General features: G+C 68.5%; 1 protein-coding gene across 11 annotated transcripts; it reads right to left on the bottom strand.

The window, feature by feature from the left end:
* Positions 1–422: 422 nt before the first annotated feature.
* Positions 423–24,026, bottom strand: AATK (apoptosis associated tyrosine kinase). Of its 11 annotated transcripts, XR_010073292.1 has the most exons (16): positions 16,246–16,703; positions 12,818–12,951; positions 11,365–11,551; positions 10,419–10,498; positions 10,172–10,290; positions 9,578–9,665; positions 9,255–9,388; positions 8,452–8,536; positions 7,550–7,689; positions 7,233–7,382; positions 3,974–7,130; positions 3,691–3,838; positions 3,364–3,600; positions 2,968–3,181; positions 2,031–2,119; positions 423–640 (listed from the first exon to the last, which is right to left on the bottom strand). XR_010073292.1 is itself a non-coding variant. In XM_063352101.1 (14 exons), exons 1-14 carry the CDS (start codon positions 23,944–23,946, stop codon positions 3,153–3,155), a joined length of 4,773 nt encoding a protein of 1,590 aa, XP_063208171.1. In that variant the 5' UTR covers positions 23,947–24,026; the 3' UTR covers positions 861–3,152. The 11 variants fall into 11 exon arrangements, 7 of the variants coding, with proteins under 7 accessions (XP_063208171.1, XP_063208172.1, XP_063208166.1 ...); XR_010073291.1 differs by having other exon boundaries at positions 2,031–3,181; XR_010073293.1 differs by lacking the exon at positions 2,031–2,119.
* Positions 24,027–24,720: the final 694 nt, after the last annotated feature.

Here is a 24,720-nt window from a genome sequence, read left to right as displayed (position 1 = left end):
GGGGTTTTTGGGGCAGGAACTGCCTCTCCCGTGGGCGAGCGGTTGCATGGCAGGCAGCGTGGGGCGCAGCGCCCTGGGAGCTTTCGCCTTTTCCGTTGTATTTGTCATTTTGCACGGTTTAATGGCTAGTGCACCGCAGCCTGTCCAGCGGGTGTCTTGCTGCGCTCCGAGCCCCGGGCACGGGGGTCGCTGCCGGTGGGCTCCGTGCAGGCAGGGCTCTGTCCCCGTCAGATGCCTATCGCTGCAGTGGCCCCGCCGATGGTTTTTGTGGCTCCGCCATAGGAAAGCGGCTTCTCCTGCAACCGCCCTGGCTGCGCGCAGGGGTTGGGGGTCTCTGCTCGACGTGCCGCTTCCTTCTCTCCGGGGCTGGAGCAGATGGATGGGGGGCATCCAGACAGGGCAGGGGCGAAGGGAAGCGCTCCGCTGGGGGTGGGAGAGGGCTGCGGGCGTCACAGCCTGGGGTGGAGGCAAGCCTGGTGTCCCCTCAGTCACCGGACCAGCGTTGTCCTCTTCCAGCCCCATGCCCAGGGGCTGCCGCCCCCCCGCCCAGCCCAGGACCCTCGGGCAGCCACCCCGGGCTCCAGCCAGCCCCCGAGGCTTCGCTGCACCTTCTGGCTTGGTGGCACCTGCAAGATGTAACCTGGAATAATTTTTTAATGAGAAAAAGTAATTTATGCACAATAAAATCTGCCCCCCCACCCCCCCCTCCCCCAAAACCCCTCCCAGCCCCAGTGTGTTCCTTGGCCGGAGGCATGGCCTGGCCCCGGAGCGTCGCTGGTCTCCGGCCCGAGCCCCCAGTCCCAGTCCCAGCCCGGGCTGACGCTGGCAGCTGCCGGGCAATGAGCTGGGCGAGAAACGGCTTAAGATATTTTAAAAACTTTATTATTGGCCCGATGATATTTTGACACACATGCTGGGAGCTGTATGGAAATCAGCACTGATAAAAAATACAGCAGTTATGACCCGTATTGATAAAATATAGACAATGTAATAATTAGCCTTTCTATTAAAAAAAAAAAAGAAATAATAATAATCCAAGACACAGCTCTGTCCTCATGCTGCCCTCCAGAGGCAGGGACCTGCGGCGCCATAGACCAAACCCGGCGGCTGGCGGGGGGGGGGGGGACACACAGGACCAGCATCCCACCGCCCTGGGTGCGAGGGGGGAGCGGGGGGGGGGCGCCTGGGGAAAGGGGCGAGAACCGTCTCCCTCCCCCCCCCCCCCCAACAACGCTGAGCGAAGCACCCCCGCAATGTGGCGGAAAGCTGGGGGGGGGGTGGGAGGGGGGGGGGTGGGTTGCGGGAAGGGCACCCCCTCGGGCACAGCCCGCTCCTGCACAGGGTGCACCCCCCCCACACACCCCCCCACCGCCCAGGGGTGCTGCACCCCGTGTCAGCAACGAGCTTGCAGGGGCAGTGCGGGGGGGGGGGGGTGTGGTGTGTGTGTGTGACAGGGTCAGGGACAGGGGGACATGGCGGGGGGGGGTGGTTTACAAGCCAGGTTGCAGCTTAAATAAAACACTTAAATAAAGCAATAACTGCAATCAGCCACTGGCTGCTGGGGGGGTTCGGGGCAGGCACAGCCGCTCTGGATTTTGGGGCTGAAGCTGGGGACACCCCCACCCCCAGCTGCGGGACCCTGGCTGTCCCCTGGAGAGGGGGGGCACCCAGGACGACTCAGAGGGGCTCAGCTGGGTGGGTGAGGCCATGGATGCCTGCGCCTGGCACCAGACTAGGCCCCGGCAGCGCGGCGGTGCCAGAGCTGTGCCGGGATGGGGACGGGCTCATCCTGCGGCACCGTGCCCCAGCGGGGAGCAGAAACCGCCCCCCCCCACCCCCGGCACCAGCCCGGTCCCACATGGGTGCGTGTGCGTGTGTGTCCGTGCGTGTGTGTCCGTGTACGAGGACGTGTGCCCTCGCCACACGTGCACGGGCGGCAGGAGCCAGCCAGGGCTGTGGGACATGGGGCTGGGGGCGAGGGGGGCCAGGGGAGGGTCTGGCGGCGGGGGGGGGTGGGTGGTATTTCTCACCTCAGGGTTTGGTCTATAGACCCCAAAAGGAACCAGCCCTGATTTCAAGGTTTCGCTCAGCTCCGCTTACTTCCATTTCCTTCTGGAAGCTGGAATTGCACAATTATCCTAAGCCTCAAATGAATTAAAAAAAAAAAAAAAAAAAAACAAAAAAAAACCACAAACAAACAAAAAAAACCCAACGAAGAACCGCGAGCACCTTCCCCCCCGCCCCCCCCCCCGACTCATTATGTCTCTTTGGCAGCAATAACTTAAAATCGCATCAATGTGGGTTCAGTCGAGAGCAAGTTTTGTTTTTTTAGGGTGGGTTTGGGGTTTGTTTTTTGTTTTTTTTAATCCTTTTCTTTAAATACAAAAATAGTCCGGTCAGTGGGTTCCTGGGGGCTGCCCTGCACGGGGGCAGCTGGGACCCCCCCCCTCAGCTCTCCCCATGCCGCTCCCCGCTGCAGCGGGGCAGGGGTCCCACCAGCCCTCGGGGTCCCTCGCCGGGCAGGGACTGATCCCCAAAAAGCCAGGGAGGGGGGAGCTCCCCGCCCCACCCCCCCCGCCAAGCCGTGCTGCCCCCCCAGGCGCGGAGGCACGAGAGCCGTGGGGAGCGGGCGCACTCGGGGTGACGTGGGGCGGCCAAGCCTCCGTGTGGGGCTGCCGGCAGCAAGGTGCACAGCCCAGGGTCGGGGGGGGGGGGACAGCACAGGGGGGTGGGGGGACAAACACCACCTCGGGGAGCACACATGGGCAAGAAGCCAAGGTGGGGGGGGACGTCACTGGGAGGGGGGGGGGACACTCTGCAAATGTTAGCAAGGTCAGGGCACTACCCTTTAAATGCTATAATTTTTTTATATATATATATATATGTCTATATATATATATGTGTCTATCCATACACGTGCACACACAGCCACCCGCACACGCACACACACGCATGGCCGTCACCCACCGCCTGGCCCCGGCCCGCGCCGGCCCCGCTCCCGCTCGCAGCAGCAAACGAGCTCCTTCCGATAAAAATCTGCCTAAAAAAATCCGGAGCGCGGTCTGGCAGCCCATGGCCAGCCCCCGCTCCCGGCCCCGCCGTCCTCTGCCGCGCCGGTGCCGGGACGATGCCCGGCCGGCGTCCCGGATGGCTCACTCCCGGTCACCGTCTTCGCTGCTGCCTGCAACGAGCGGAGATGTGGTGTGAGGGGGTTGCCAGTGCTCCCGCCGGACAAGCGGCCCTTTGGAAGGGGGACCATCCCATGGGGCACAAGGGCAAGGTGTCCCACATGCTCCCAGCCTCCCACGGCGGCTGGCACCGGGGGATGGACCCGCCGGGATGGCAGGGGAACCCGGGACTCACCTCCTATGGAGTCCATGTCCGAGTCGGAGACGTGGGTGATGGAGAACCGGGACACCGGGGCAGGTGAAACCGTGAACCGGGAGAACTGGATGGGCAGCACCTGCTTCTGCACCGGCACCAGCGCGGGCAGCGCAGGCACGGCCGGGTCGGGCTCTGCCGGTGTCCCCGTCAGCGAGGCCACCAGGGACGGCTTCACCGGCATGAGCGGAAAGTCGTCGTCCCACTCAAAGCCACCACCTGCAACACGGAGCGAGGAGGCTGAGCCCACTGTGGGGGTCACCCCAGCCAGTCCCGTCGTGGCCCCCCATAACCCCCCCAGACCCTTACTCTCTTCCGAGGCGTTGCCGTCTGAGGAGTCATCCGAGGCGCCCAGCCTGTCCGCTGGGCTGGGGGGGCTGCCGCTAGCGGGGGGCTGCTCCGAAGGCTGGGGTGGCTCCGGGAAGCTCTGCTCAGCCAGCTCCCGTGTGGGGCTTTCCTGCGCAAGGAGGACAGGCGGGAAGGGACCTTTGGTGGAGCCATGCCTGGAGGTGGCTCCCACCAGTCCCCGGCATCCTAAAACACCCCGGGGCCGTGCCCAGAGCCCACCTCTGCCCACCCTATGGCCACCCACCTGGTCGAAGAGGTAGATGGTAACGTCATCGTAGAAGGAGACAGCCTTCTTCTTGCGCTCCAGGTCCTCGCAGAAGGCCTCGGAGAGCAGGCTGGGCATCTTGAGGAGACTGCGCAGGTTCCTGCTGCTCTGGCTCTCGGCCACCACGATGGGCACAGCCGCCGGCTCCTCCTCACTCTCCTCGCTTTGCTCCTGGATGTTGTAGCAGCGCAGCTCCTCGTCCGACTCATCGCTGTCCTCCGTGTCCTCCTCCTCCTCCTCGGGCTCCTCACGGCGCTCAGGGGCGGCCGGCCGCGGCTCCCGGGGGGACGGGAGCGGGGAGAGGCCCAGAGGTGACTCACTCCCCGGTAGCAGCGTGCTGGGACCCCCGGGCGCATCACCCACCCCAGTCCCCTCTGGTGGCAGCCCCGGCTCCCCAAGTCCCGGCGTGGGGGGCACAGTCTGTTCGCCCCCAGCAGCAGCTTCCCCAAGTCCGGGGACGCCCTCGGGCACACGGGTCCCTCCGATGGGCACCGACTCCCCGGGGCTCACCGGCACCGGGGTCAAGAAGAAAGTCTTGGGTGGCACAGAGCCCGGCGGACAGGCATCTGCGTCGGGGCGCGGGGAGCTGCCCGGCACCAGCCCCGTGCCGGCGGGTCGCTGCTCGGTGCCAGGCGCCGTGGGGGCCGGCGTGTTCCCCGCCTCTGCCCCCCGCCAGTCCCCCACCAAATCCCCCGGCACTGGCATGTCCGCTGCCACCACAACGCCAGGCGCTGCCGGGGGGCTGCCGGGTGCCCCCGGGGGATGCAGAGGGTCCTCTCCCGGCGTGGAGGCTTGCTCCAGGTCCTGCGTGGGGGGTCGGGGACCCTCCTCTGCCTCCGGGGTCCGGGACCCATCGCTGTCCTCCTCATCCTTGGGGCCACGCTCGGCCTCGGCGTCGTAGTCAGAAAAGTAGGCAGAGTCGCGGTAGGGGTTCTTCTCGGCCAGGCTGTGCAGTTCAGCCCCAAGGGAGGTGGAGAGCCGTGTTTCGGGTGCCGGACCCTCACTGTCACCCCCCGGCAGCCCCGGGGGTGGCTTCCCCAGCTGGCTGAATGCCTCCGGCTCTCGGGGCTCGTGGGGCTCTTTGAGGACAAACTCGGGGGACTCGTTGTTCTCGGTGTCGTAGCCGCTGTCGAGCGCCTTGGGCTGGCCGGCGGGGACGAAGGCAGTGGGGCTGAAGACCTCGCAGGAGCTGGCTGTGGAGGGGATGTCCAGCGACTCCAGGGAGTCCGGTGTCCCCACCTGCTTCTGCAGGGACTTGAATGCCGGGGCCGTCTCCACCCGCTCCGTATAGTCCCCGGAGAAGTCGGTGAAGACGCCGGAGGTCAGCTCCGCCGTGTCCTCATCGCTCCCCTCGTCCACGCTGGGGAAGCTGGCGCTGGAGAAGGTCTTGTCCGGTGTCCGGTCCGCATCGCCGGCAGCACACGCACCGCTCTCAGCGACAGCCTCCCCGGGCACCGGCGCGGCTGCCTCGGAGGCCTCCGGCGCAGGCTGGGCGCCATCTACGCCGGGCTCCGCGGGGGGGTCAGGGTTTGCGGTGGCGGTGCTGGCCATGGGGGTGGCTTCCCCCGTCCCCGGTGCAGCCGCGGCGTTGGGCAGCGGGCTGCGGGCAGGGCTGCTCCCCTCCACGCTCTCGTCCGGGCAGGCATCGTGCTGGGCCCCCGCTCCGGCTGGCAGGGCCGTGCCGGGGCCCCACGGCGTGGCAGGGCTGCCAGCCAGCGCTGCTGCCTGCGAGCGGCCGGAGGTTGATGAGTCACGGCTGTGCCAGGCCTGACGCCGCGGGGAGGGCGAGCGGCACGGGGAGGAGGAGCCGCCGGCGGTGCCGGGGGCCTGATCCTGCCGCGGGCGGCGGAAGTCGTGGCCCGGCGGGGACCCCCCAAGCTGGGGCTGGCCGCGTGGCACGGTGCCCAGCGGCTTGGCCATCAGCCCGCGGAAGGTGATCATGCGGCGGTAGCACCAGCTGTCGCCGGCCGGGGGCTCACGGGCCACGGGGCTGCCGCTGCTGATGTTGTTGTTGGAGGAGCTGTTGGAGGCCCAGGGGTGCCGCTGAGCTGGGGGGCTCGCACCCTGCGGGCGGGGGGCTCCGGGGGGGCTGTCCTCACCCAGCTCCAGCGCCACGCAGTCCGGCCGGGCCCCGCTCTGCCCTGGCGGCCACCCGCCCGGCGGGGCTGCCCGCGGCTCCCCGTACCCCCGGGGGCTGTAGGCGCAGTTCACCGACGGGGAGACGCCCAGCGGGTCGGCGAAGATGCTGGGCTGGAAACCAGGGACGGGCCAGTCCTGGCTGCCCGGCTGGGGGGGCTCCTCCTCCAGCAGGTAGCCCTCGGCCCCGTGGCTAGGGGATGGCTCGTAGCCCCGCGGCTCCTGCCCCTGGCAGGGGTAGGGGTAGTACTCGGCGCATTCCCAGGAGCCCTCGCCCGCCGGCGCGTGGCCCAGCAGCGGCTCCATGCTGAGGGAGACAGTGGGGCTGCTGTCGGAGTCGTAGGTGCTGCCGTTGCGGGCACCCTGTGCTCTCCAGCAGGACGGGGGGCGCGGGGACCCCCGCTCGCCCGCGGGGCTGTAGGCGCACATGGCGTAGTCCAGCTCAGCGCCGCCCTCCCCGGGCCCCTCGATGCGGATGTAGTACTCGCTGCCGAGCGAGGGGCTGTGGGCGCCCAGGATGGGCACCACGCTGGGTGCCGGCAAGCCAGGGCAGCCCGGTGGCTTGCACTCGTAGCAGGAGGGTGAGACCCCCAGGCTCAGGTGCCCCGCGGTTGTGGCCGGGTAGTAGAGGTCGTGGTAGCGGGCGGCACTGCTGGGGCTCAGGGACCCCAGGGGCGCCTGGAAGTGCTCTGTCTTGGTGTGCTCCCACTTGTACTCGAAATTGAGGCCGTGGCTGGTCTCCATGACGGTGAGGATGTCGTCCCCGTCCGAGGGGAAGCCGTCGGCCGAGAACTGCTCCAGCAGCGGGAAGGAGGAGAGCTCGGCACCGTGGTGGCTGGCGCTGGCGCTGCCGTTGGGCTTCATGGAGTTCCAGCGCTTCTCGAACTCTTCCTCTGCCTCCGTCGCCCCTTTGGCGCAGAGGTAGGAGAGCAGGAGGTGCACCTCCTCCGCCGTCGGGCGCTGCTCCGGCTGCAGCCAGCAGAACTGCATCACCTCGTACCTGCCGCGGCGAGGGGCGGGGGTCAGCCCCGGCCCCCCACCCGCCTGGGGACAGGGAGAGGGAAGGGGCAGGATGCGGCCGCAGCCCGGCCCGGGTCCTCACCAGCGCTCCGACAGCGACAGCTTCAGCTGGGGCTTGGGCAGCTTGAGCTGCTGCTCCTTGATGGCGTAGGCGAGCACTTGCCGGTCGGAGTAGTGGTCGTAGGGCTGGCTGCCCAGCTCAAACAGCTCCCAGATGGTGACGCCCAGCGACCTGCGGGCAGGGTGGGATGCTGGGGGGGCATGGGGAGACCCCAACCCCGCTACCGGCCAGCGGCCCCAAAAACGATCCACCCCGCTGCGTCCTGCTGATCGCAGACTCCTCCCTCTGCACCCCCACCTGGGCAGCAGCCCCCCCTGTGCCCCCCAGCCCCTGCTCACCAGACGTTGCTGGACTTGGTCTGGTCCACGATGAGCAGGTTGCCGTGCACTTCGTCGATGAGCTCGGGTGCGATCCAGCGCAGCGGCACCCACAGCTGGTCGGCCGTCACGAAGTAGTCGTCCTGCCAAGTATGCAGGGTCAGTACGAGAAGAGAACGTCAAACCTACACGTAAGGGACTGGCCGCACCGCAGCAAAAGCTGTCCCCGGCCCCACCACCCCCCCTGCCCTCCCCAGCCACCCCATTGCTGCACCCCAAGTCCCCGATCCCCCCCCCGGCACGTGCTCTGCTCCCTCTGCCCAAGCCCCCAGCCCCGTCCTCCGCTCCTCCCGTACCCGTCTCTCCTTTCTACCTCCCAGTGCATCCTTCCGCCCGCTTCCCCCATCTCCCCATCCTGAGCCCCCTCCAGCCCCACAGCCTCCCCCAGCCTCCCTGCGAGCAGGCAGGACGGACAGACAGCCCCCACGCCAACGTGCAGGCAGCTGCCTGCAGGGACCTGGCCCTGGCAGAGGGGCATGTCCGGGCCAGCCCCGGCAGTAACGGGGAGCCCCGGCTGCATCGCGCCTCGCTGGGCAGGGGGCCAGGGCACTCGGGGGGAGCAAACCCCCTGCTTCATGCTCAGGGGGAGCTGTCGGCCTGGGGAGGCCAAGCCTGGGGGGCCAGCCCAGTCCTGGGGCACAGACAGTCCCTCGCAGGGTGGTCTGTGGGACAGCACCCCCCCCCACTGCCCCAGCAAAGCCCAGGGGCCGGGGGGCTGCCATGGCACCGCTGGGGAGGGGAGATGCGTGCGTGGGGGGGGGGCGTGGTGCAGGGCTCGGTGCAGAGTGTGTGCGTGTATGTGTGTGTACCGTGGGGTCCCGACGCGCAGCCCCCAGCCCCCTCCTCCCCCCAACCAGCCTTACTTTGTACTTGCAGTGCGAGAGCCCATAGTCTCCGATCTTGACGGTCAGGTCTGCGGTGAGCAGGCAGTTCCGCAGGGCCAGGTCGCTGCCAAAGCAAACCCCGCTCTGCTGCTGTCACCGCTGCCGCGGTGGGCAGGGGGACACCCACTGCCCAGGGGCCAAGGGTCTGTGCTCGCGGACCCCCCCGCCCCGGGCAGTGCCGCGGCTGGCGGTGGGAGCGGGACGCTGCGCAGCGGCAGGGCCAGCGGTCTTGCTGCCGAACGCTGGGCGTGCCGATAACCAGCCACCAAATGCACAGCAGGAATGCCTGCGCAGCTCCAGCTGCGCTTCCGTCCATCCATCCGTCCATCCATCCGTCCATCCATCACACGCTGAGCCAAGCAGAAAGCGGGTGTCCCCAGGCAATGTGAGCCCTGGCTCGGGGCCGGGTTCCCGAGCGGCTGCTCCAGCCCCAGAGGGGTTGCACAGACGGGACAGAGCCCACCGAGGCCGGCATGCCCGTAGGAAAGTCCCTCTCCGGTACAGCCAGGGACCCCATGTCCCCCCGACCACAGCACTGGGCACCCTCGTGGGCACCCACCGGCAGAGCCTGGCTCGGGTGGGGAAGGTCCGGTGGCCCCCGATGGCAGTGCACCCCCTCCTCAACAAAATCACTGATGCTGGAGTCTCCATCTGCAACTCACTCAGCACCAGGATATTGTTGGGCAGGAGGAGCAGCAGTGGGGCGGGAACGCCGGCGTCCTGGGGTCTTCTTGCTGCTGGACACCCTGATTCCCCCCGCCCAGTGCACCAGGCCAGCCTACCTGTGGATGTAGTTGTTCCTGTGCAGGTGCAGGACGCCGCAGGCCACCTCGCACGCCATCCTCTGCAGGGTCAGCGGGTCCGGGGTCATGGCCTCGGCCCCCCGACAGCTCCGCAGGTACCCCTTCAGGTCACCCTGCAGGGCAGTGCCACCGTCACCCTCCCTGGCGAGCCAAGGGGCTCTGCCGTGCCCAGCAGGACACAGCGCTGCCGTGCACCCTGCCCTGCCTGCAGCCCCGCCGTCCCCTCGCGGTACCGCGCGGCCAGAGCTCACAGCCCGACCCCACGGCAGCACCCTGGGGTGCAGGGGACATGGGGGACTCACCAGCGGGCAGAACTCCATCACCAGCAGGTACGGGGTGACCTCGGCGCACTGGGCCAGGCACTGCAGCAGGTTGGTGTGCTGGAGGGCCCTGTGCGGGGCAGAGCAATGGGGGCACGTCGGCATCGCGCTGGCCAGGACAGGGGAACGGTGGCAGCCCCCTGGGAACCATCTCCCTGCCTCCTGCCGCTGCGCTGGGGGCCAGCGCGGGGGCTGCTGGGAGCGGGTACCAGCACGTCCCAGCACCCCGGGACACGCCACAAAGGGACACTTGTTCGGCTCTGCTTGGGCAGGGAGAAGCTCCGCGCCCCCCCCCACCCTCGGCCCCGCTCTGCCCATGACCTCACCGCAGCCCGCTGCCCCCGCGCCATGGCCAGCGGCTCCCGGCACGGCCCGTGTCCTGCCGCAATGAGCCCCAGGCAGACGGGTGATGGGTCCGGGACAGAGCCATGCTGCCCGGAGAGCTCGGCCGGGCACCTCCACGGGGCAGCCATGGCTCTGCCCGGCAGCCGAACGTGGTATGGAGGCGACCGAGCACCGTCCAACAGCATCCCCGCTCCCGGCAGCAGCGGCACCGCAGAGGGACCCCAGACGTACCTGTAGGGCTGCGCTTCCTCCAGGAACTGCATCTGGTCCTGCACGCTGGCGCTCGCCTTCAGCTCCTTCACCACCACCTGGGTGCTGCTGATGCCCGAGTTCACCTCCCCCAGGAACACCTGGGGCGAGGGACAGGCTCGTCCCCTCCATCCTCACCATGCGCCCCATCCTCGCCCCAAGCCCTCGCACAGCCCGGTCCCCGCCGCCAGCATCCCACCGGGGCGTCGTTGGGGGACCTGCCGCTCACCTTGCCGAACCAGCCGTGCCCGATCTCCTTCAGGTAGAGCAGGCTCTGCCGCCCCAGGTCCGCCGACTTGAGGAGCTGCACTGTAACAGAGCACATCCCGCTGCCCGCGCGCCCTCCTGCCCGCCCGCCCGCGTTACCCCCCGGTCCCCACCCAGCCCCTGCATCCCCACCGTGCCACCCAGTGCCAGGCCTTGCTCTTCCCCGGGGGGCTCCGGAGCAGCCCCCACTGCAGCCATCCCCAGGCACCCTGCAGGTGCATCCTCCTGTCCAAGCATCCTCCTGCAGCCATGCCGGTTGGGGGACATGGGGTATCCCCAAATCAGGTGGCAGCAGCAAGCTGGCTCCCTGCCCCTTCTTCTCCTCGGGGACCAGGGAGAGCAAAGCCGAACCCAGTGGGAGCTCTGGCATTTAGCCCCTTCCCGGCCCCCCCCAGCGCAGGTCCTGCCCCTCGGGCGCCCATGCCAAGGGAGGGCAGCAATGGGGCCATTGTTGGGCTGCGCCGCCCCGCGCCGCGCCAGCCCTGCCACACTGCTGCCATTCTCTGGGCCGGGGAGCGATGCTGGGCGGGTGGGAGGTGGGGGGCCGCGGCCGGGCACCCCCCACATTCCTCTCCCACTCACCGGCTTGTTTATGCGAGACTGGGGCTCATGGGTGTCACAGTTTGGGGCGCCCGTGTCCCGTCCCACCCCGGCGGTGCCGTGCTCAGGGTTGGGGACAGGCCACCAGGGACCCTTGCGCAGAGGGACGGTGGCAGCACTCCCCAGGGACCTCAGCTGCCTGTCCCCTGCCCAGGAGCTGCTCCTGCCAGAACTGGGGCTCTGCTGGGGCCATCCCTCCTTAGCAGGCGGGACCCACCATCCTCACCCGCCCCCCGCCCCAGCCCGGAGATGTGGGACCCCCACCCATGGTGCTCAGGGGTCCTGCATGGACCATCACCCCGGCTTACCTGAGCGCCCCGGCTGCTTGGCCATGGGCAAGGAGACCTTGGTGAGGGGCAGCACGTAGACCTCGGGGCCATGCTGGGGGGCGGGCGAGCCCTGGGCCGAGAGCTCCGTCACGTAGTCGTCCCCCTCGGCGTTCTCAAACTCCTGGGCCGGGGGGCGCGTGGGGGGGCACACCCCGAGCAGAGAGAACTGACCCCGTGGGTTCCGCGCTGCCGGCAGCCCGCCCCGCACACCCCCTCTGCCTGCCGCCCCGCTCACCCCGGGGTCACCCCGATATCACACCCTCCCGCCGCACAGCCCTGCCTGCACCCTGACAGCAGACCAACCCCCCCGCCCCCGGGATGACCCTGGGGCAGGCACCCACTCCCCACCGCCCTGGCACCCCATCCTGTTACCTGGCTGCGCCGCCCGGACAGCCCCCAGCTCCTGAAAGCCGCCCGGGCGAGCAGGTAGGCGATGGTGAGCATGGTGCCCTGCCCAGCCCTGCCTCATGGTGCTGCCAACCCCACCGGAGCCACGCGCCGCGGCCCAGCGCACACGGGCAGCAGCCGGCCCCGGCCGTGCACCCCTATATAACGCGTGCGGGGGCAGGCGTGGGCTCATTGTTCCCCTCCAGCGTGGCGAGGTGCTGCGGCCAGTGTGGGACCCGTTACACAACAGCCCGGCGTGTCCCCCTCCCTGCCTGACCCCCCTCCCGCCGCGGGCGCCACAAGCCTCCACAAAAATCCCAGCAATTAGGGAAAAACCGTTTCTCGGCACATTCTGTGCCTGTGAGGTCAGGGTGCCTCCCACCCCCGGGGGCGTGCGGGTGGGACCGCCGCGGCCCTTAACCATGCCGTGACCTGGCCCCGCACAGAGACGGGAGCCAGGATGGGTCAGGATACGGCCCGCAGAGATGCTGAGCACTGCAGCATCCAGGCTGTGCAGAGCTGGGAGGCCAGATGGGTCAGGATATGACCCCCAGTGATGCTGAGCCCTGCAGCGTCCGTGCTCTGCAGAGCAAGGAGCTTGGCTGGGTCAGGATATGTCTCACAGTGATGCTGAGTCCCACAGCATCCCATCTCTGCAGAATAAGGAGCTTGGCTGGGTCAGGATATGCCCCACAGTGATGCTGAGCCCCACAGCATCCCATCTCTGCAGAATAAGGAGCTTGGCTGGGTCAGGATATGCCCCACAGTGATGCTGAGCCCCACAGCATCCCGGCTCTGTGCAGAGTGGGGAATCCTGGCTGGGTCAGGATACGTCCCAGAGTGATGCTGAGCCCTGGCAGCACCCTGGGGTGCAGGCAGGGGGCTGAGCTCCCCCTGAGCAATGCTATCCTGAGCCGGGGACACATCCTGCACCCGGATCCGCCGGGCACCCCCATCCTTCACTGGGCTCCCAGGGAGAAGCCCCGCCAAGTCCCAGGGCAAGTCCGGCCTGGGGAGACCCCCACCCACCGTGTCCCCAGCTCACCTTGAAGCCAATGTCCCCCTTCTTGCAGCACAGGCAGGCCAACATGAGGAAGATGAAGGTGAAGAGCCCCGAGAAGGAAACAGCCACGACGGCCAGCGAGGAGGACCAGGAGAGCTCGCTAAGGGGGGTGCCGTCTGCAGGGACAGGAGGGGCTCGGGCTCAGGGCAGGGGGTCCGGGGAGGGATGAGGATGCAGCAGGGGGGACCTGCCCGGGTGGGGGTCACAGCATGCGGGGGCACATTGGGACTTGGGTGGGGAGCACTCAGGGGGAGCAGGGGTCTCAACACCACTGTGCCCCCTTTGCTGGCTCAGCTCGCAGCCAAGACGGGTGGGGAGCCCAGGAGGGACCCCAGAGCCGAGGCAGGAGCCTGCCAGCAGCCAGTGGGGGCGGGGACGGGGGGCCGAGTCCCCACAGATGCCAGGGTGGCAATGACACCCCGTGGAGGGGGGCTGTACTGGCTGGGGCTCCCAGGTACCCCCGCCCAGCAGAGCCCTGACCCCCAGCTTTGCCCTCCGGCAGGTACGGATGCTGCGCCTGCGGGAGCCGGGATGACGGGAAGCTGGTCCCCAGTGCCTGGGCAGAGCCAGCTCCTGCCCCATCCCATCCGCGGAGCTCAGAGATGAGATCCCCCAGGGATCCCCCAGCGCTGCGGGAGCCCCCCGGTCCTGCTCCCGCCGACACCGACAGCCCTGGCCCTGCCCCGCGCCATCCCGCCTGCAAGTACCGCTGCGAAACCGCAGCTCCTGCCCCCAGCCCCACAACGGCTCCGGAGCCGGGGCCACCGGGCATAGGGATGGGGCTGCTGCTGCTGCTCCCAGCTGGGCACCGCACCCTCCAGGCACCAGCACACCCCAAATCCGGCACCCGTCGCCCCGCTCCAGCCTGCGCCATGGCTGCCTGTCCCCTCATGGTGGCAGGGAGCACGGTGGCGGCTGGGGATCCGCTGCCAGTCCCTGCCAGGCCCCTACCGCCGGCTGCAGCTGCCACATTACTATTCTGCCCAGAGCCTGCCCAAACAACCGGCGCGATTGTGGTGGGAGGAAGCCGGAAGGCCACGGTGCTGCCAGCGGAGCCGGCCTCGCCGGGGACCCACATGCAGCCCCACGGTGCCCGGCATGATGCCCTCCCCACGGGACATCGGGGCTGGGACAGGTGCCAGCCATAACCCCCCGGCCCAAACCCCCGTCCAGCGCCGCGGTCTCTCCCCACAGCACAGAGCGCGGTGCCGAGCCCCTCCGGGATGCTCAGGGCACACACGCGGCTCCCGCGCACGGACCGTGGTGCATCACCCCATCACCAGCCCTGCACCCTGACCGCGCTGCCCCTCCACTGCCGCCCACGCCGGGGCTCAACACCGCGCTGCCAGCTCCCGTGTGTCCTTGAGAACAGCCCCTGAAGGGCACAGAGGGGCTGGGGGAAGGTCCTGCCACCCCCGCGGGACCCAGCAGCGCACGGCTGCTCCCAGGCACTGCCCGGCACGGAGCACCCTGGCTCCTGGCACGGTGGTCAGCGGATGCACCGGCCCCCCTGCTCCAGCACAGCCCAGGCCACACCAAACTCTTTGCCGGTGCCTGCGAAGGAGCTCCAGAGCCATCTTCTAAGGCTCGTGGATGCAAAGCCGAACCTGGGAGGAGCGGAGGGTTGGCGTTCCCCCTCCTTTCAGATGGTTTCCATGGTGAACACACTTTGTACCGCGAATGTCACCATTTTCCCTGGATAGTGGGACAGCAAGAGAGAAAATGACTCACTGAAAAGAGCCTTTTGAACGCCGACGGGGAGCAGAGCGCGGCAACAGAAGCCTTTCCAATGGGGACCGTCAGCTGAGCTGCCCCTTGGCCACCGGGAACTGCAGCTTTGCGAATGAACCACTCTCCAAACCAAGGGGCCTGTGAGCTCTGGCTGGTCCTGCCTCAGTTTCCCCACCTGTACAACCAGCCAGCTGGGAGCCGTGACCAGCCCAGCCCGGGCAGGGCACCGCACTGGGGCAGGGGCACCACCACCACGACCCACCACCACCGTCCGGCTGCCCGGGCAAGCAAGTCCTGCCCTTCCCCATAACACAGCACAGGCGTTTGGTATGGCGATGGGAAATGTGGCATCATTTCCGAGGCTGAATGCTCCCAAAAAACAGGCTGAATGCACCTGCAGCAACAGCTGTCGGAGCACCAGGACACAGGGAGCACCGGGACACAAGGAACACTGGGGCACAGGGAGCACCGAGGTGCAGGGCCGGCCGCATGCGGTGCGAGGGACCCCAGGGCTCTCAAGAGAAGCCGGGGGTCCCATGGCATGCTGCACCCCACCCTGAGGCTCTGCCCCCCGCTCTCCCAGGAGCAGGGTCCCCTGGTACCAGCTCCATGCCCTCCTCCTGCCCTGGCACCCGGTGCCAGCCCTGAGCCGCTCCCTGGCAGCCTGCTCGGACGCCCGCCCGCCGTGATGGCCTCCGGGTTAAGGCCAGGGTGCTCAGAGCCGGCCCGAGCCGAGGTGCAGGTGGGTGCAGGCAGCACGGTGGCAGTGCTGGGGGGGCAGCGCCCCACGGCCGAGCCCTGCACACCACGCTGGCACAGGCGCCAGGATAGGACAGATGGGGGGGGTTCACCACCCCAGGAGGGCAGGGACCCCTACACAGCCCTGCCCGGCACCGCCACAACCCTGCCCACCCCCCCAGCCGTAGGGGTCCCATGGGACTCTTCCAGCTGCTGCTCTGCAGTGCTCCCCCCATCGCCACGGGGGTCAGGCTGAGAACGGCCAGCTCGGTGCATCCCCCAGCCTGGCCAGCAGACACTGCTGCATCACTCAGGCAGCACCCAGGGCTGGCCCCGGCCAGTGACCCACCCGGCAGCGGGCCAGGCACACGCCGGCGGCTGCATGCAAGCCAGGCAGCACCGACCCCTCGCCCCGACCAGCCCTGTGGGGTGCAGTGGGGTGCAGCGGGATGCAGAGGGGTGCATGCAGTGGGATGTACATGGGTGCAGCGGGGTGCAGCGGGGTGCAGAGGTATGCAGTGGGGCGCATCAGGGTGCAGTCAGGTGCAGTGGGGTGCAGCGGGATGCAGCGGGGTGCAATGGGGCGTATCAGGGTGCAGCGGGGTGCAGGGGGATGCCGTGGGGTGTACGAGGCTGCAGAGGGATGCAGTGGGGTGTATGGGGGTGTATGAGGGTGCAGCAGGACCACGCACTGCCCTCCCACCCCCCCGGAGCTGCCCCCGCATCCCCTGCCGCAGACAGACCCTGCCCAGCGCTGCCCGACCCCCCCCAGCCTTCGGCGGTGCCCGCCCAGCCCCGGTCCCAGCCCCGAACGCCGGTCCCTGACGGGGGCGGGAAAAGGCGGGGGGGGGTCCCGGGGCAGGGCGGGGGGGGGGGGGTCCCCGGGGGGGGGTTCCCGACGCTGCGGCCGCCGAGCTCAGCCCGTCCCTTTGCTGACTCACGTTCGCCGGGTGCCCGCGGCCGCCCCGCCGGCCATGGGCGATGCTGCGGCCGCCGTTCCCGGCGCAGCGCGGGGCCCGCCGGCGGCGGCTGACGTGTGCGGAAGGGACGAGCCCGGGGCTCCCGCAGCGCCCGCCGGCAGCGCGGGGCTCCCGGCACCCGCCACGGCCGAGCGGCGGCCGCCTCCTGCCCAGCGCCCGGGCACGGCGGGGGCCGCCCAGCGCCCGCCCCCAGCGGGCAGGACACAGGCCGGAGCCGTGGGGCGCGGGGTACGGCACGGCGAGACCCCCTGCGCCCGCCTGGCCTCTCGCTGCAGGACCTGCTGCACGCCACGGGCCCCTGCCTCAGTTTCCCCATCGGTAATGCACAGAGGGTGGCTGCCCCCGGGGCCGCACGGCGCGGTGAGGGGCGTCGGGAGGCGAGGGATGCTCCAGCGCATCGGGGGCAGGGGCTGCGCATCTCCCCCTGCCCCTTCACCCCCCCACCCACGGCTCCCACCCCACCCCACCCCACGAACCTGCCGGGCCCTGCACCCCAGCGTGCACCCCCTGCGCCAGGCTGCAGCACCCTGCAGCAGGTGCCCAGCCGGGAGAGGCTGGATTTCATTAGGAAGCAGGGCAGAATTTGGGCAGGGAGCAGGGCAGGATTTGGGCAGGATTCGGGCAGGGAGCAGAGCAGGATTTAGGCAGGGAGCTGGGCAGGGAGCAGGGCAGGATTCGGGCAGGGAGCAGGGCAGGATTCGGGCAGGATTCGGGCAGGGAGCAGGGCAGGATCCGAACGCGCAGGCCCCTTGGGCACCTCCAGGCACGGGCTCAACGCTGCCCTGCCCCGGCAGCTCTCCCAGCACAGCCACAGCCCCGGTAACGCGTTAATCCCCAGGTCCATGGGCAGCTTCCAGGAAAGCAATTTTACACCCCACAGGCCGAGCGCTCTGCTCACCCACACGCACCCAGGCGGCACGAAACCATCCGCTGCCATTTAGCATGCAACGGCGAGGCTGCTCCTCGCAGCCTGGCTGCAGCTCCGGAGGGAAACTGAGGCACCAGGGAAAAAGCAGGATGGCTCCGGCTGCTGCCTCCCTGAGCCCGGATCCCTCCTGCCACGGGAGCAGCCAGGAACGGGGAGCAGGATCGGGGCTGGCACTACCCCCCGGTGCCACCCGGGAGCCCAGCATGGAGCCGGTACCCGCAGCATCCTCTGCTGAGACGCCGTGGGAGCCGCACATCCCCTCGCAGCGGCTGGGGCGTGAGGAAACAGCCCCCTGCACCCCCCAGCCCTGGAGACCTTCTCCCACCAGAAACAGCCAGAGCCATTTGGGCAACCTCTCCGGTGATTAATAGATCGGTTAATTTTAAATGCAAGGCACGCCTTGTTAATCTGCTCTCCTTATGTATCTTTTAATGTGGGCTTATTTAACCAACGCAGAAGTATTTTAAAAGGATTGATTCTTGCCTCTTAATTCTGGTTTTATCATCTTGGGATGAATTAGCAGTAAAAAAATAATTAGATGGAAAATAAAAAAAAAAAAAGATCATCCATCACTTTCTAACGTGATGAAATAAAAATTAGGCCTGTAATAAGTACAGGCCAAGCCGCATCATTGTTGTGCGCACACCAACCGTGTCAGCCTGATTAGAAACAAAAAAAAAAAAATTAAAAAAAAATCGAGTTCCTCCATCAAAGCCTGCCCTGCTGCAGAGCCAGGTTTCCAGCCGACACAGCCCAGCCACCATCAACTTTCTCCATTTTCTGAGAAAATAATAGTACACAAAAAAGCATGCCAAGCAAGACTCAATTGATTATTTAAACCAAATCGTCTTGCCTCGGGTCTGAAGCGGGTGCTGCGAAGCCTCCCACGCCGGCAGGGATGCTACGGCTGCATCGCGGCAAATCCTCGTCCCCCCCGAGGGACAAGGAGCGACCTCGGCCCTTCGTGCCTGGGGAAGCGGGGGGGAGCGTCCACCCCAAGGGCCCCGCCAGCCCCGTGACGGGACGGGTGCCAGCAGCCGGGGCTGCCGAGGAGCCCGGCACCGCGGTCCCACCGCCGGCAGCGTGCGGCATCGGCCGAGACGAGGCAGCGTTTACGTAACGGCGTGAGAGAGGCAGCGTGGAGCGGGGCAGCCTATTTTTATCAGAAATGCTCGTCGGCGTTATGAAACGAGACGCTTCGGCTCCACAGCGGAGGAGCAGGGCCCCGCGCAGGAGGCGGGCGAGAGCGGGCAGGGGGATGCTCCATGGGCATCACCCGGGTGGGCGCTGGGAGACCCCCCCGCTCCCGGGCAGCTCTCAGGGCGTCCCTCACCGCAGCCCTGGCACAGCCCAGACCGCGGCTGCTCCAGCCCACGGCACGGAGCGGGGCTCAGCGTCAAGGATGCTCGGGGCATGAACTGGGGGGGATGCTGGGCACCAGCCAGCCTGGCACCCCTCTGCACCACACCGGCTCCCGGCCAGCCCCACGGCACCCAAATCACCCACGCGCATGGGAACACAGAGCGGGGAGCCCACAAAAACCCTTACTTTGCCGTATCGATGGCGGTGGGGATGGCCAGAGGGTGGGAGCAGGTCCCATTCCTGCTCCCAAACACCCACCTGGGGCGCAGCCACCGCAGATGCGGAGAGGGCGAGCACCGGGGGGGAGCCCCCAACCTCGCAGGTATTGGGGGAAGGTGAAGGGCCGTGGAGGCCGATGCGGTGGCCCGGCAGCAGGACACCCCGGCACAGCTGGGATGGAAACCTGGGAGCACCCATGGGAGAGCCGGCCCCTGCCCAGCCAGGCGGGCAGCGCTGCTTCATTTATTGCGTTTGCCTACTCTGGAATTTTCCTTCGCTCCAGTAATTAAAACAAACTGCTTTAACATGGCTGCTGGCACCAGGCTGCGGAGGAGGATGCCATCCGCGGCTGGGATGGGAAGGGAAGGGAAGGGACGGGAAGCGGGGACGCCCCCCCGACACTCGCTGCCTCTGTCCCAGGACGGGGGACGATGGCTCTGCAGGAAATCCTGGATCTGCTCCCCCTTCCTCCGGTGCTGAGCCCTTGCACACCCACCAGCCCTGCGTCCCCTCCGTCCCTCGACCAGCCCTGCGCACCACCATGAGCCGTGCACCAGCTCTGGAGCACCCCAGGGTGCTGCTCGTCCCCCCCGTGTCCCCGGCCATTAGGGCAGGGTGGGCTGGATCTCAGAGCTCAGCCCATGGCAAACGATATTATGGCAGTAATTGCCCTAAGACGGCCACGCAGCACGCTCCGCCGCCGCTTCCCCGGGCTGTCAGGGGGATTAATGCCCAGAGGAGATTTATTTTCCTGCCACCGGTCACGCTGAGTCAGCACGGCTCGGCTCCTCTCCGTGCCAGCACCATCACCCTCCTCATGGCTGCCCCAGCCCGCTGTCCCATGCCATGTCCCCGCACGGTCCCTCTGGCTCAGCCCACCCTGACGGGCCCCAGCAGGGACATTCCGGGGCGTTTGCCGGGGCAGGAGCAGCCGGAGACAGGCAGAGCCCCCGAGGGGCTGCAGGGCACGGCCGGGATGCCCATCCCTCCACCCCAGCACCTCCGCGCTCGCCGGGTCGATGTGACACGGGGCAGAAACAGGCTCAGCCGCGGGACGAGAGTGGCCCAACAGCCCCTTTGACCCGAGCACAGGAGCTGCCTGACCTGGCGGGGATTTTCCAGCCCCAGGGAATCACCGGGATGGCGAAGCGGCGTAACAGGAGCAAGGAAAAACCTGGGAAGGGCGAGTCGCCCACTCTCCTGCCCTGGCTGCAGACTGGGCAGGCCCATGGCTAAATGTAGCCCCCCTGGCTGGATGCAGCCCCCCCCAGGTAAAAGCAGACCCCTGGTGCCAGGGGAAGGATGCGGCCATGCGTGCAGGGGCACGGCGCAGCCCTGGGATGGGCAGCACCTTGGCTGTGCCAGCTCTGCCCCACATCCCCCGGTGCTGCCAGCATGGCGAGGCTCGGGCCGGGGCAGGCTGTGCGGCACGGTGAGACGGGCGCCGGAGCCCTGCTCCAGCCGGGAATACACAGCATCGGGGCGGGCAGAGCCCGTGGGCCGCTCCAGCACATGGTGTCCCACGGAGCGCTGGGCAGGGAGCCCGTGAGTCACAGCCCACACACCCCCCCCAGGAGCACGGAGCCCTTTCAACCCCGGTGTATTAATTTCTCCTAATTGGCTTTGACAGGGATCCGTATCGCCATCCAGAACGCAATCGCCCGTGTGCTTGGGGCGGGGGAGCGGGGAGGGAGCGACACGCGGAGGGAGGGAAGGAGGGGAGCAGGGGGGAGCACAGCGGCACCCCCGGGGGAGCGGCGCTGCCGGCTGCCTGGATCCGTCCCCCCCGCTGAGCGGGACCCAGCTGCCCTGCTGCACTGCAGCGCTGCGCCAACGCCATTTCCCGCGGCAGCCCAGCTGCCAGGCTGTACCGGGGCCGGGGGCTTGCCACACGCCACCCCGCCGCCGCTGCCCACCCCCGGCAACCCCGCAGGCACCACGACTCACCCCCCTGCCCGTGTGCCGGCACCTGCTGCCAGACAGACAGACACCTCCACGCACCACCCCTTTGGTGAGGGGGGACACCGGCTACGGTGCTGCCCCGGCTGCGCAGGGCATCACGCCACCCCACAGCCGCCACCTTCATCCCCCACCCAAAAAGCTCCCACCTCCCTGCCCCAAATCCCCCCTTTGCATCCAGCCCCAGCAGCACCTTCCTCCTGTCCTCCCCCGGCATCGCCGGCAGCCAGCGGCACGGCTGGCAGCAGGGTGGGAGCATGCGGGGTGCCCAGCCCTGGCTTTGGGCTGCCAGGGTCCTCCCGGGTGCTACGGCCCCTTTGCCACCCCGGTGCCCCAAGTCCTTTCCCATCCCTGTGCCAGGAGTGGGCGGTGATGCCGGACGCAGGGCACCAGCACTCGCCGAGCTGTTGCTGCCGCGTGGCCTGGGGCAGAGGATGGTAGCACGTGCCAGCCGGGACCGAAAACACGGGGCTGGAGGGACTCCTCACCCTCCCTCAGCCTCAGCCCCCCCATCCCTCCCCAGGGCCTTGAGCCCTGGCACATGAACCCCTCCAAACACACAGGGTCCCACGACCGGAGCAGGGAGCGGTGACACCGCAGCCACCGGCAGCTGGTGACACTTCGCTGGCTGCCACGGGATGGAGAGAAGGGCCGGGGCAGCAGCGGGGAGGAAAAAAAGAGGAAGAAGAAACAGGTGGGGGAGAGAGGATGTTTCTCACGATTTCAAAATGCGCTCCTGGGTCTGAGATGGGGAAGTGCAGGCTGGGAGCGGGCAGGGCAGGCAGCGGGGTGAGACATCCCCGTGTCCCCGAGCAGCTGCCATCGGCTTCACTGCGAGAGGACGGGACGACGTTGACCCCAAAGCAAAGCGCTGCCCACCCAGGTGACACAGGGGACGCGGCACTTCTGCCCGGTGCCTCCACATGGCGCCTGCTCATCCGCGCTGTCGCAGGTCACGGCGCTTCCAGGGCAGGGAGCGGGCACCCAATTCCCACGGGATGCCCAGGGGATGGGGGCTCCAGGCTCGGGGGAGGCAGCATGATGGTGCCTCTCACCGGCGGGGCGGTCGGTGGTCTGATGGTGCTCTGGTGCTCCGGTGCTCCATGCACCACACGGGAGCATCTCCGGGTCTGGCCTGCGGATGGGCGAAGCAAGACGGGAACCACGAGGCCGCTGGGCTGGGACCCCTCCCAGAGCCCCCGGCGCCGGCAGCGAGCGCATCCCCCAAGCGGTGCATGCCGGCGCGGGCACATCTGACGGCTGAGCCGAGCAGCCTCACCAAAAACAGCAACTGAGGCGGGAGAGGGGCTGCTGCGGTTGGCACATCCCTTCGGCACCTCCATCCCAGGTGACACCGCTGCCACGGGTCCCCGTTGCCAGCTCAGCCCACAGCCCGGCTCCGGCGGCTGCGGCTTCCCACCATCGCTCCCACAGGGATGCAGGGACACAGGGCTGGCAGCGTCTCTGCTCCCCTCCCCTCGTGGAGCCGGAGCCCCCCACGGCTCTCCCGTTCCCTGGCCACGGTGCCAACGTGCCACCAAGCCCCGCAAAGCCCTTCCTCCTCTTCCACGCCGGCACAAGCAAACCCTGGGGAAATCAGGCTGGCGTGGGCAGCCGGTGACAGCGCACAGGCAGGAGGTGCTGCCAAACGGGCAAAATCAACAAAGCCATGAAACAGAGAATATGGTTTGTTCCCCCCTTTAATTCCTCTCCCTGCCAGTGCCCGTGGGCGGCAGCCGCACGGCAGTGGCCGAGCCTCGGGCCCGGCTGCGTGGCAGCACGACGATGGGCAGCGATGGAAACCTCCTCACAGAAGGATTTTTAAATCAAACGTGCCCCGCAAATCCCCAGGTTTGACAGGATTAGCGTGGCAAATGGGGCGCCTCACAAAAACCCAGAGAAAAATCACACCGGAGGCTGAGGACAGTAAACACGGCTCCGTTCCCAGCGCTACCACATTTAAGATGCAAATAAAGAGGTTTCCTCCTGAACGGAAATCAATGCCGAGCGGGCTGGGAACAAAGTCTCCGGCAACGGGGACGCGGTTTGGTGAGTCCTGGCGTTGGCTCATTTTCAAATCCCTCCACGGACTCAGACCGTCCGCAGCCGCCAGGGCCAGGCGTGCGGGGAAGGACGGGGGGACCAGGAGCCCGGCACCGACAGCCAGAGCCTCCGGCACGGGCAACGCTTCTCCTCCTTGGCGGTGATGGAGGAGGCGACGGGAGAGGCGCGGGAGCCGCGGCACCGCTGCTTGGCTGCCGGACCCTGACACGCGTTTTCCCCGGTTTGGTAAACAAAGAGCCAGTGCCGAGCGCGCTGCCAACCCTGCCGGACGTCCCCGCGGGCAGCGGGTCCCACATGCCAGGGGTCCCCGGTGCCCGGAGCGGGTGCCATCGCCGCAGCGGGAGGGAGGGAGGCGAGGCGAGAGGCGGCTGCCGGCGGTGGGCAGCCGAGGAGCCAAGGCGGAGAGGAGAGGAGAGAAGAGGAGAGAGGGGGAGGCTGCTGCTGCTGCGGCAGCCCCAAAACACGCACCACACAAAAGCCAGCCCCTGCTCTGCTCCCGCGTCTGCAGCATCTCCCTGCAGCTGCGGCGCGGACGAGGCCGTAGCACGGCGCCTTACGTAACCGCCTGCACCCCAAAACTCCCGCTCCCCGGCCCCCGGCCCCCCACCGAGCCCCCCGGCTCTCCTAGCCCAAGGGGCCACCACCAGCCGGCGGGCAAGCAGGCATCCCAGGCAGCTGGGGGCTCAGCCCCGGGCACCCCCTTCCTCCCTCTCCCCATCACCATGATCCCCGCCGGTTTTATCCCATTTCCAGCCTTCGGAGGCAGCGCAGCCCCCGGGATTCCTCCGCACGCTCCAGCCCGGGGGGACAAAATGCCGCCGGGCTGCGGCAGCGGTCCCGCCGCCGCGGCAAAGGGGGGTTGGCCGCCCACCCCCCCGAAAGTGACATTTCAGGGCCACGGGGGCGAGGGGACGCCTCCCCCGCGGCGCGGTGCCCCGGGGCGGGCGGCCGGTGCCGAAGCACGGGGGGGGGGGGGCTGCCCGGGAGGGACCCCCGAGGGCGGCGGCGGGGGCGCGGGGAGCTCGTCGGGGGCTGCGGCACTCACCGGGGTCGAAGTGGGAGCTGAAGGCAAGGCTGGGGCTCAGGAAGGCGGCCGACATGGCAGCGGCGGCGGCGGCGAGGCGGCCCATGGCGCGGCGGCGGCGGGAGCCTCACGGCCGCCGGCTGCCGCTGGCCCCGCGCTGGGCACGGCGGCGGCGGCGGCGGCGGCGGCGGCGGCTCCTCCTCCATGGCGGCCGCCGCGGCCCCGCGCCCCGTGCCCCGGGGAGGGGCCGCGCCGCCGCCGCCGCTGAGGAGCGGGGACGGGGAGCGGGGGGGCGGCAGGTGGCGGAGCCGCAGCCCCGGGCCCGTACCGGGACCCGCCGCTCCCACCGGGACGCGCCGCCGCCGCCCCCGCGCGGCCCGGACGGGACCCACCGGGACCCCCTGCCGGAGCGGGGACGGGACCCCCCGAGGGGCTGACACCCCCCGGTCCCGCGGAGATGTTCGGGTGCTGGCCTGCCCCGGGCACCGCCGGCTTCCCGGGAGCAGGGATGGGACCGGGGATGGAGATGGGACCGGGGATGGGACCAGGGACAGGACCAGGGATGAGGACGAGGATGGGACCGGGAATGAGGACAGGGATGGAGACAGGGTTGGGGACGGGACAGGGGATGGGGATGGGACTAGGGACAGGACAGGCGATAGGACCGGGGATGGGACTGGGGATGAGGACAGGGATGGGACGAGGGACAGGACTGGGGATGGGGACCAGGGATGGGGATGGGGACCAGGGATGGGGATGGGACCAGGGATGGGGATGGGACCAGGGATGAGGATGGGACCAGGGATGAAGATGGGCCAGGGATGAGGATGGGCCAGGGGTGGAGACCAGGGACTGTATGGGTGGCTCTGCCACCCCTTGT

This window comes from Chroicocephalus ridibundus, chromosome 14 (genome assembly GCF_963924245.1).
Source record: "Chroicocephalus ridibundus chromosome 14, bChrRid1.1, whole genome shotgun sequence".
Lineage (NCBI taxonomy): Eukaryota > Metazoa > Chordata > Aves > Charadriiformes > Laridae > Chroicocephalus > Chroicocephalus ridibundus.
Note: the sequence above shows the minus strand (reverse complement) of the source record. Positions and strands in the feature narration are given on the sequence as shown.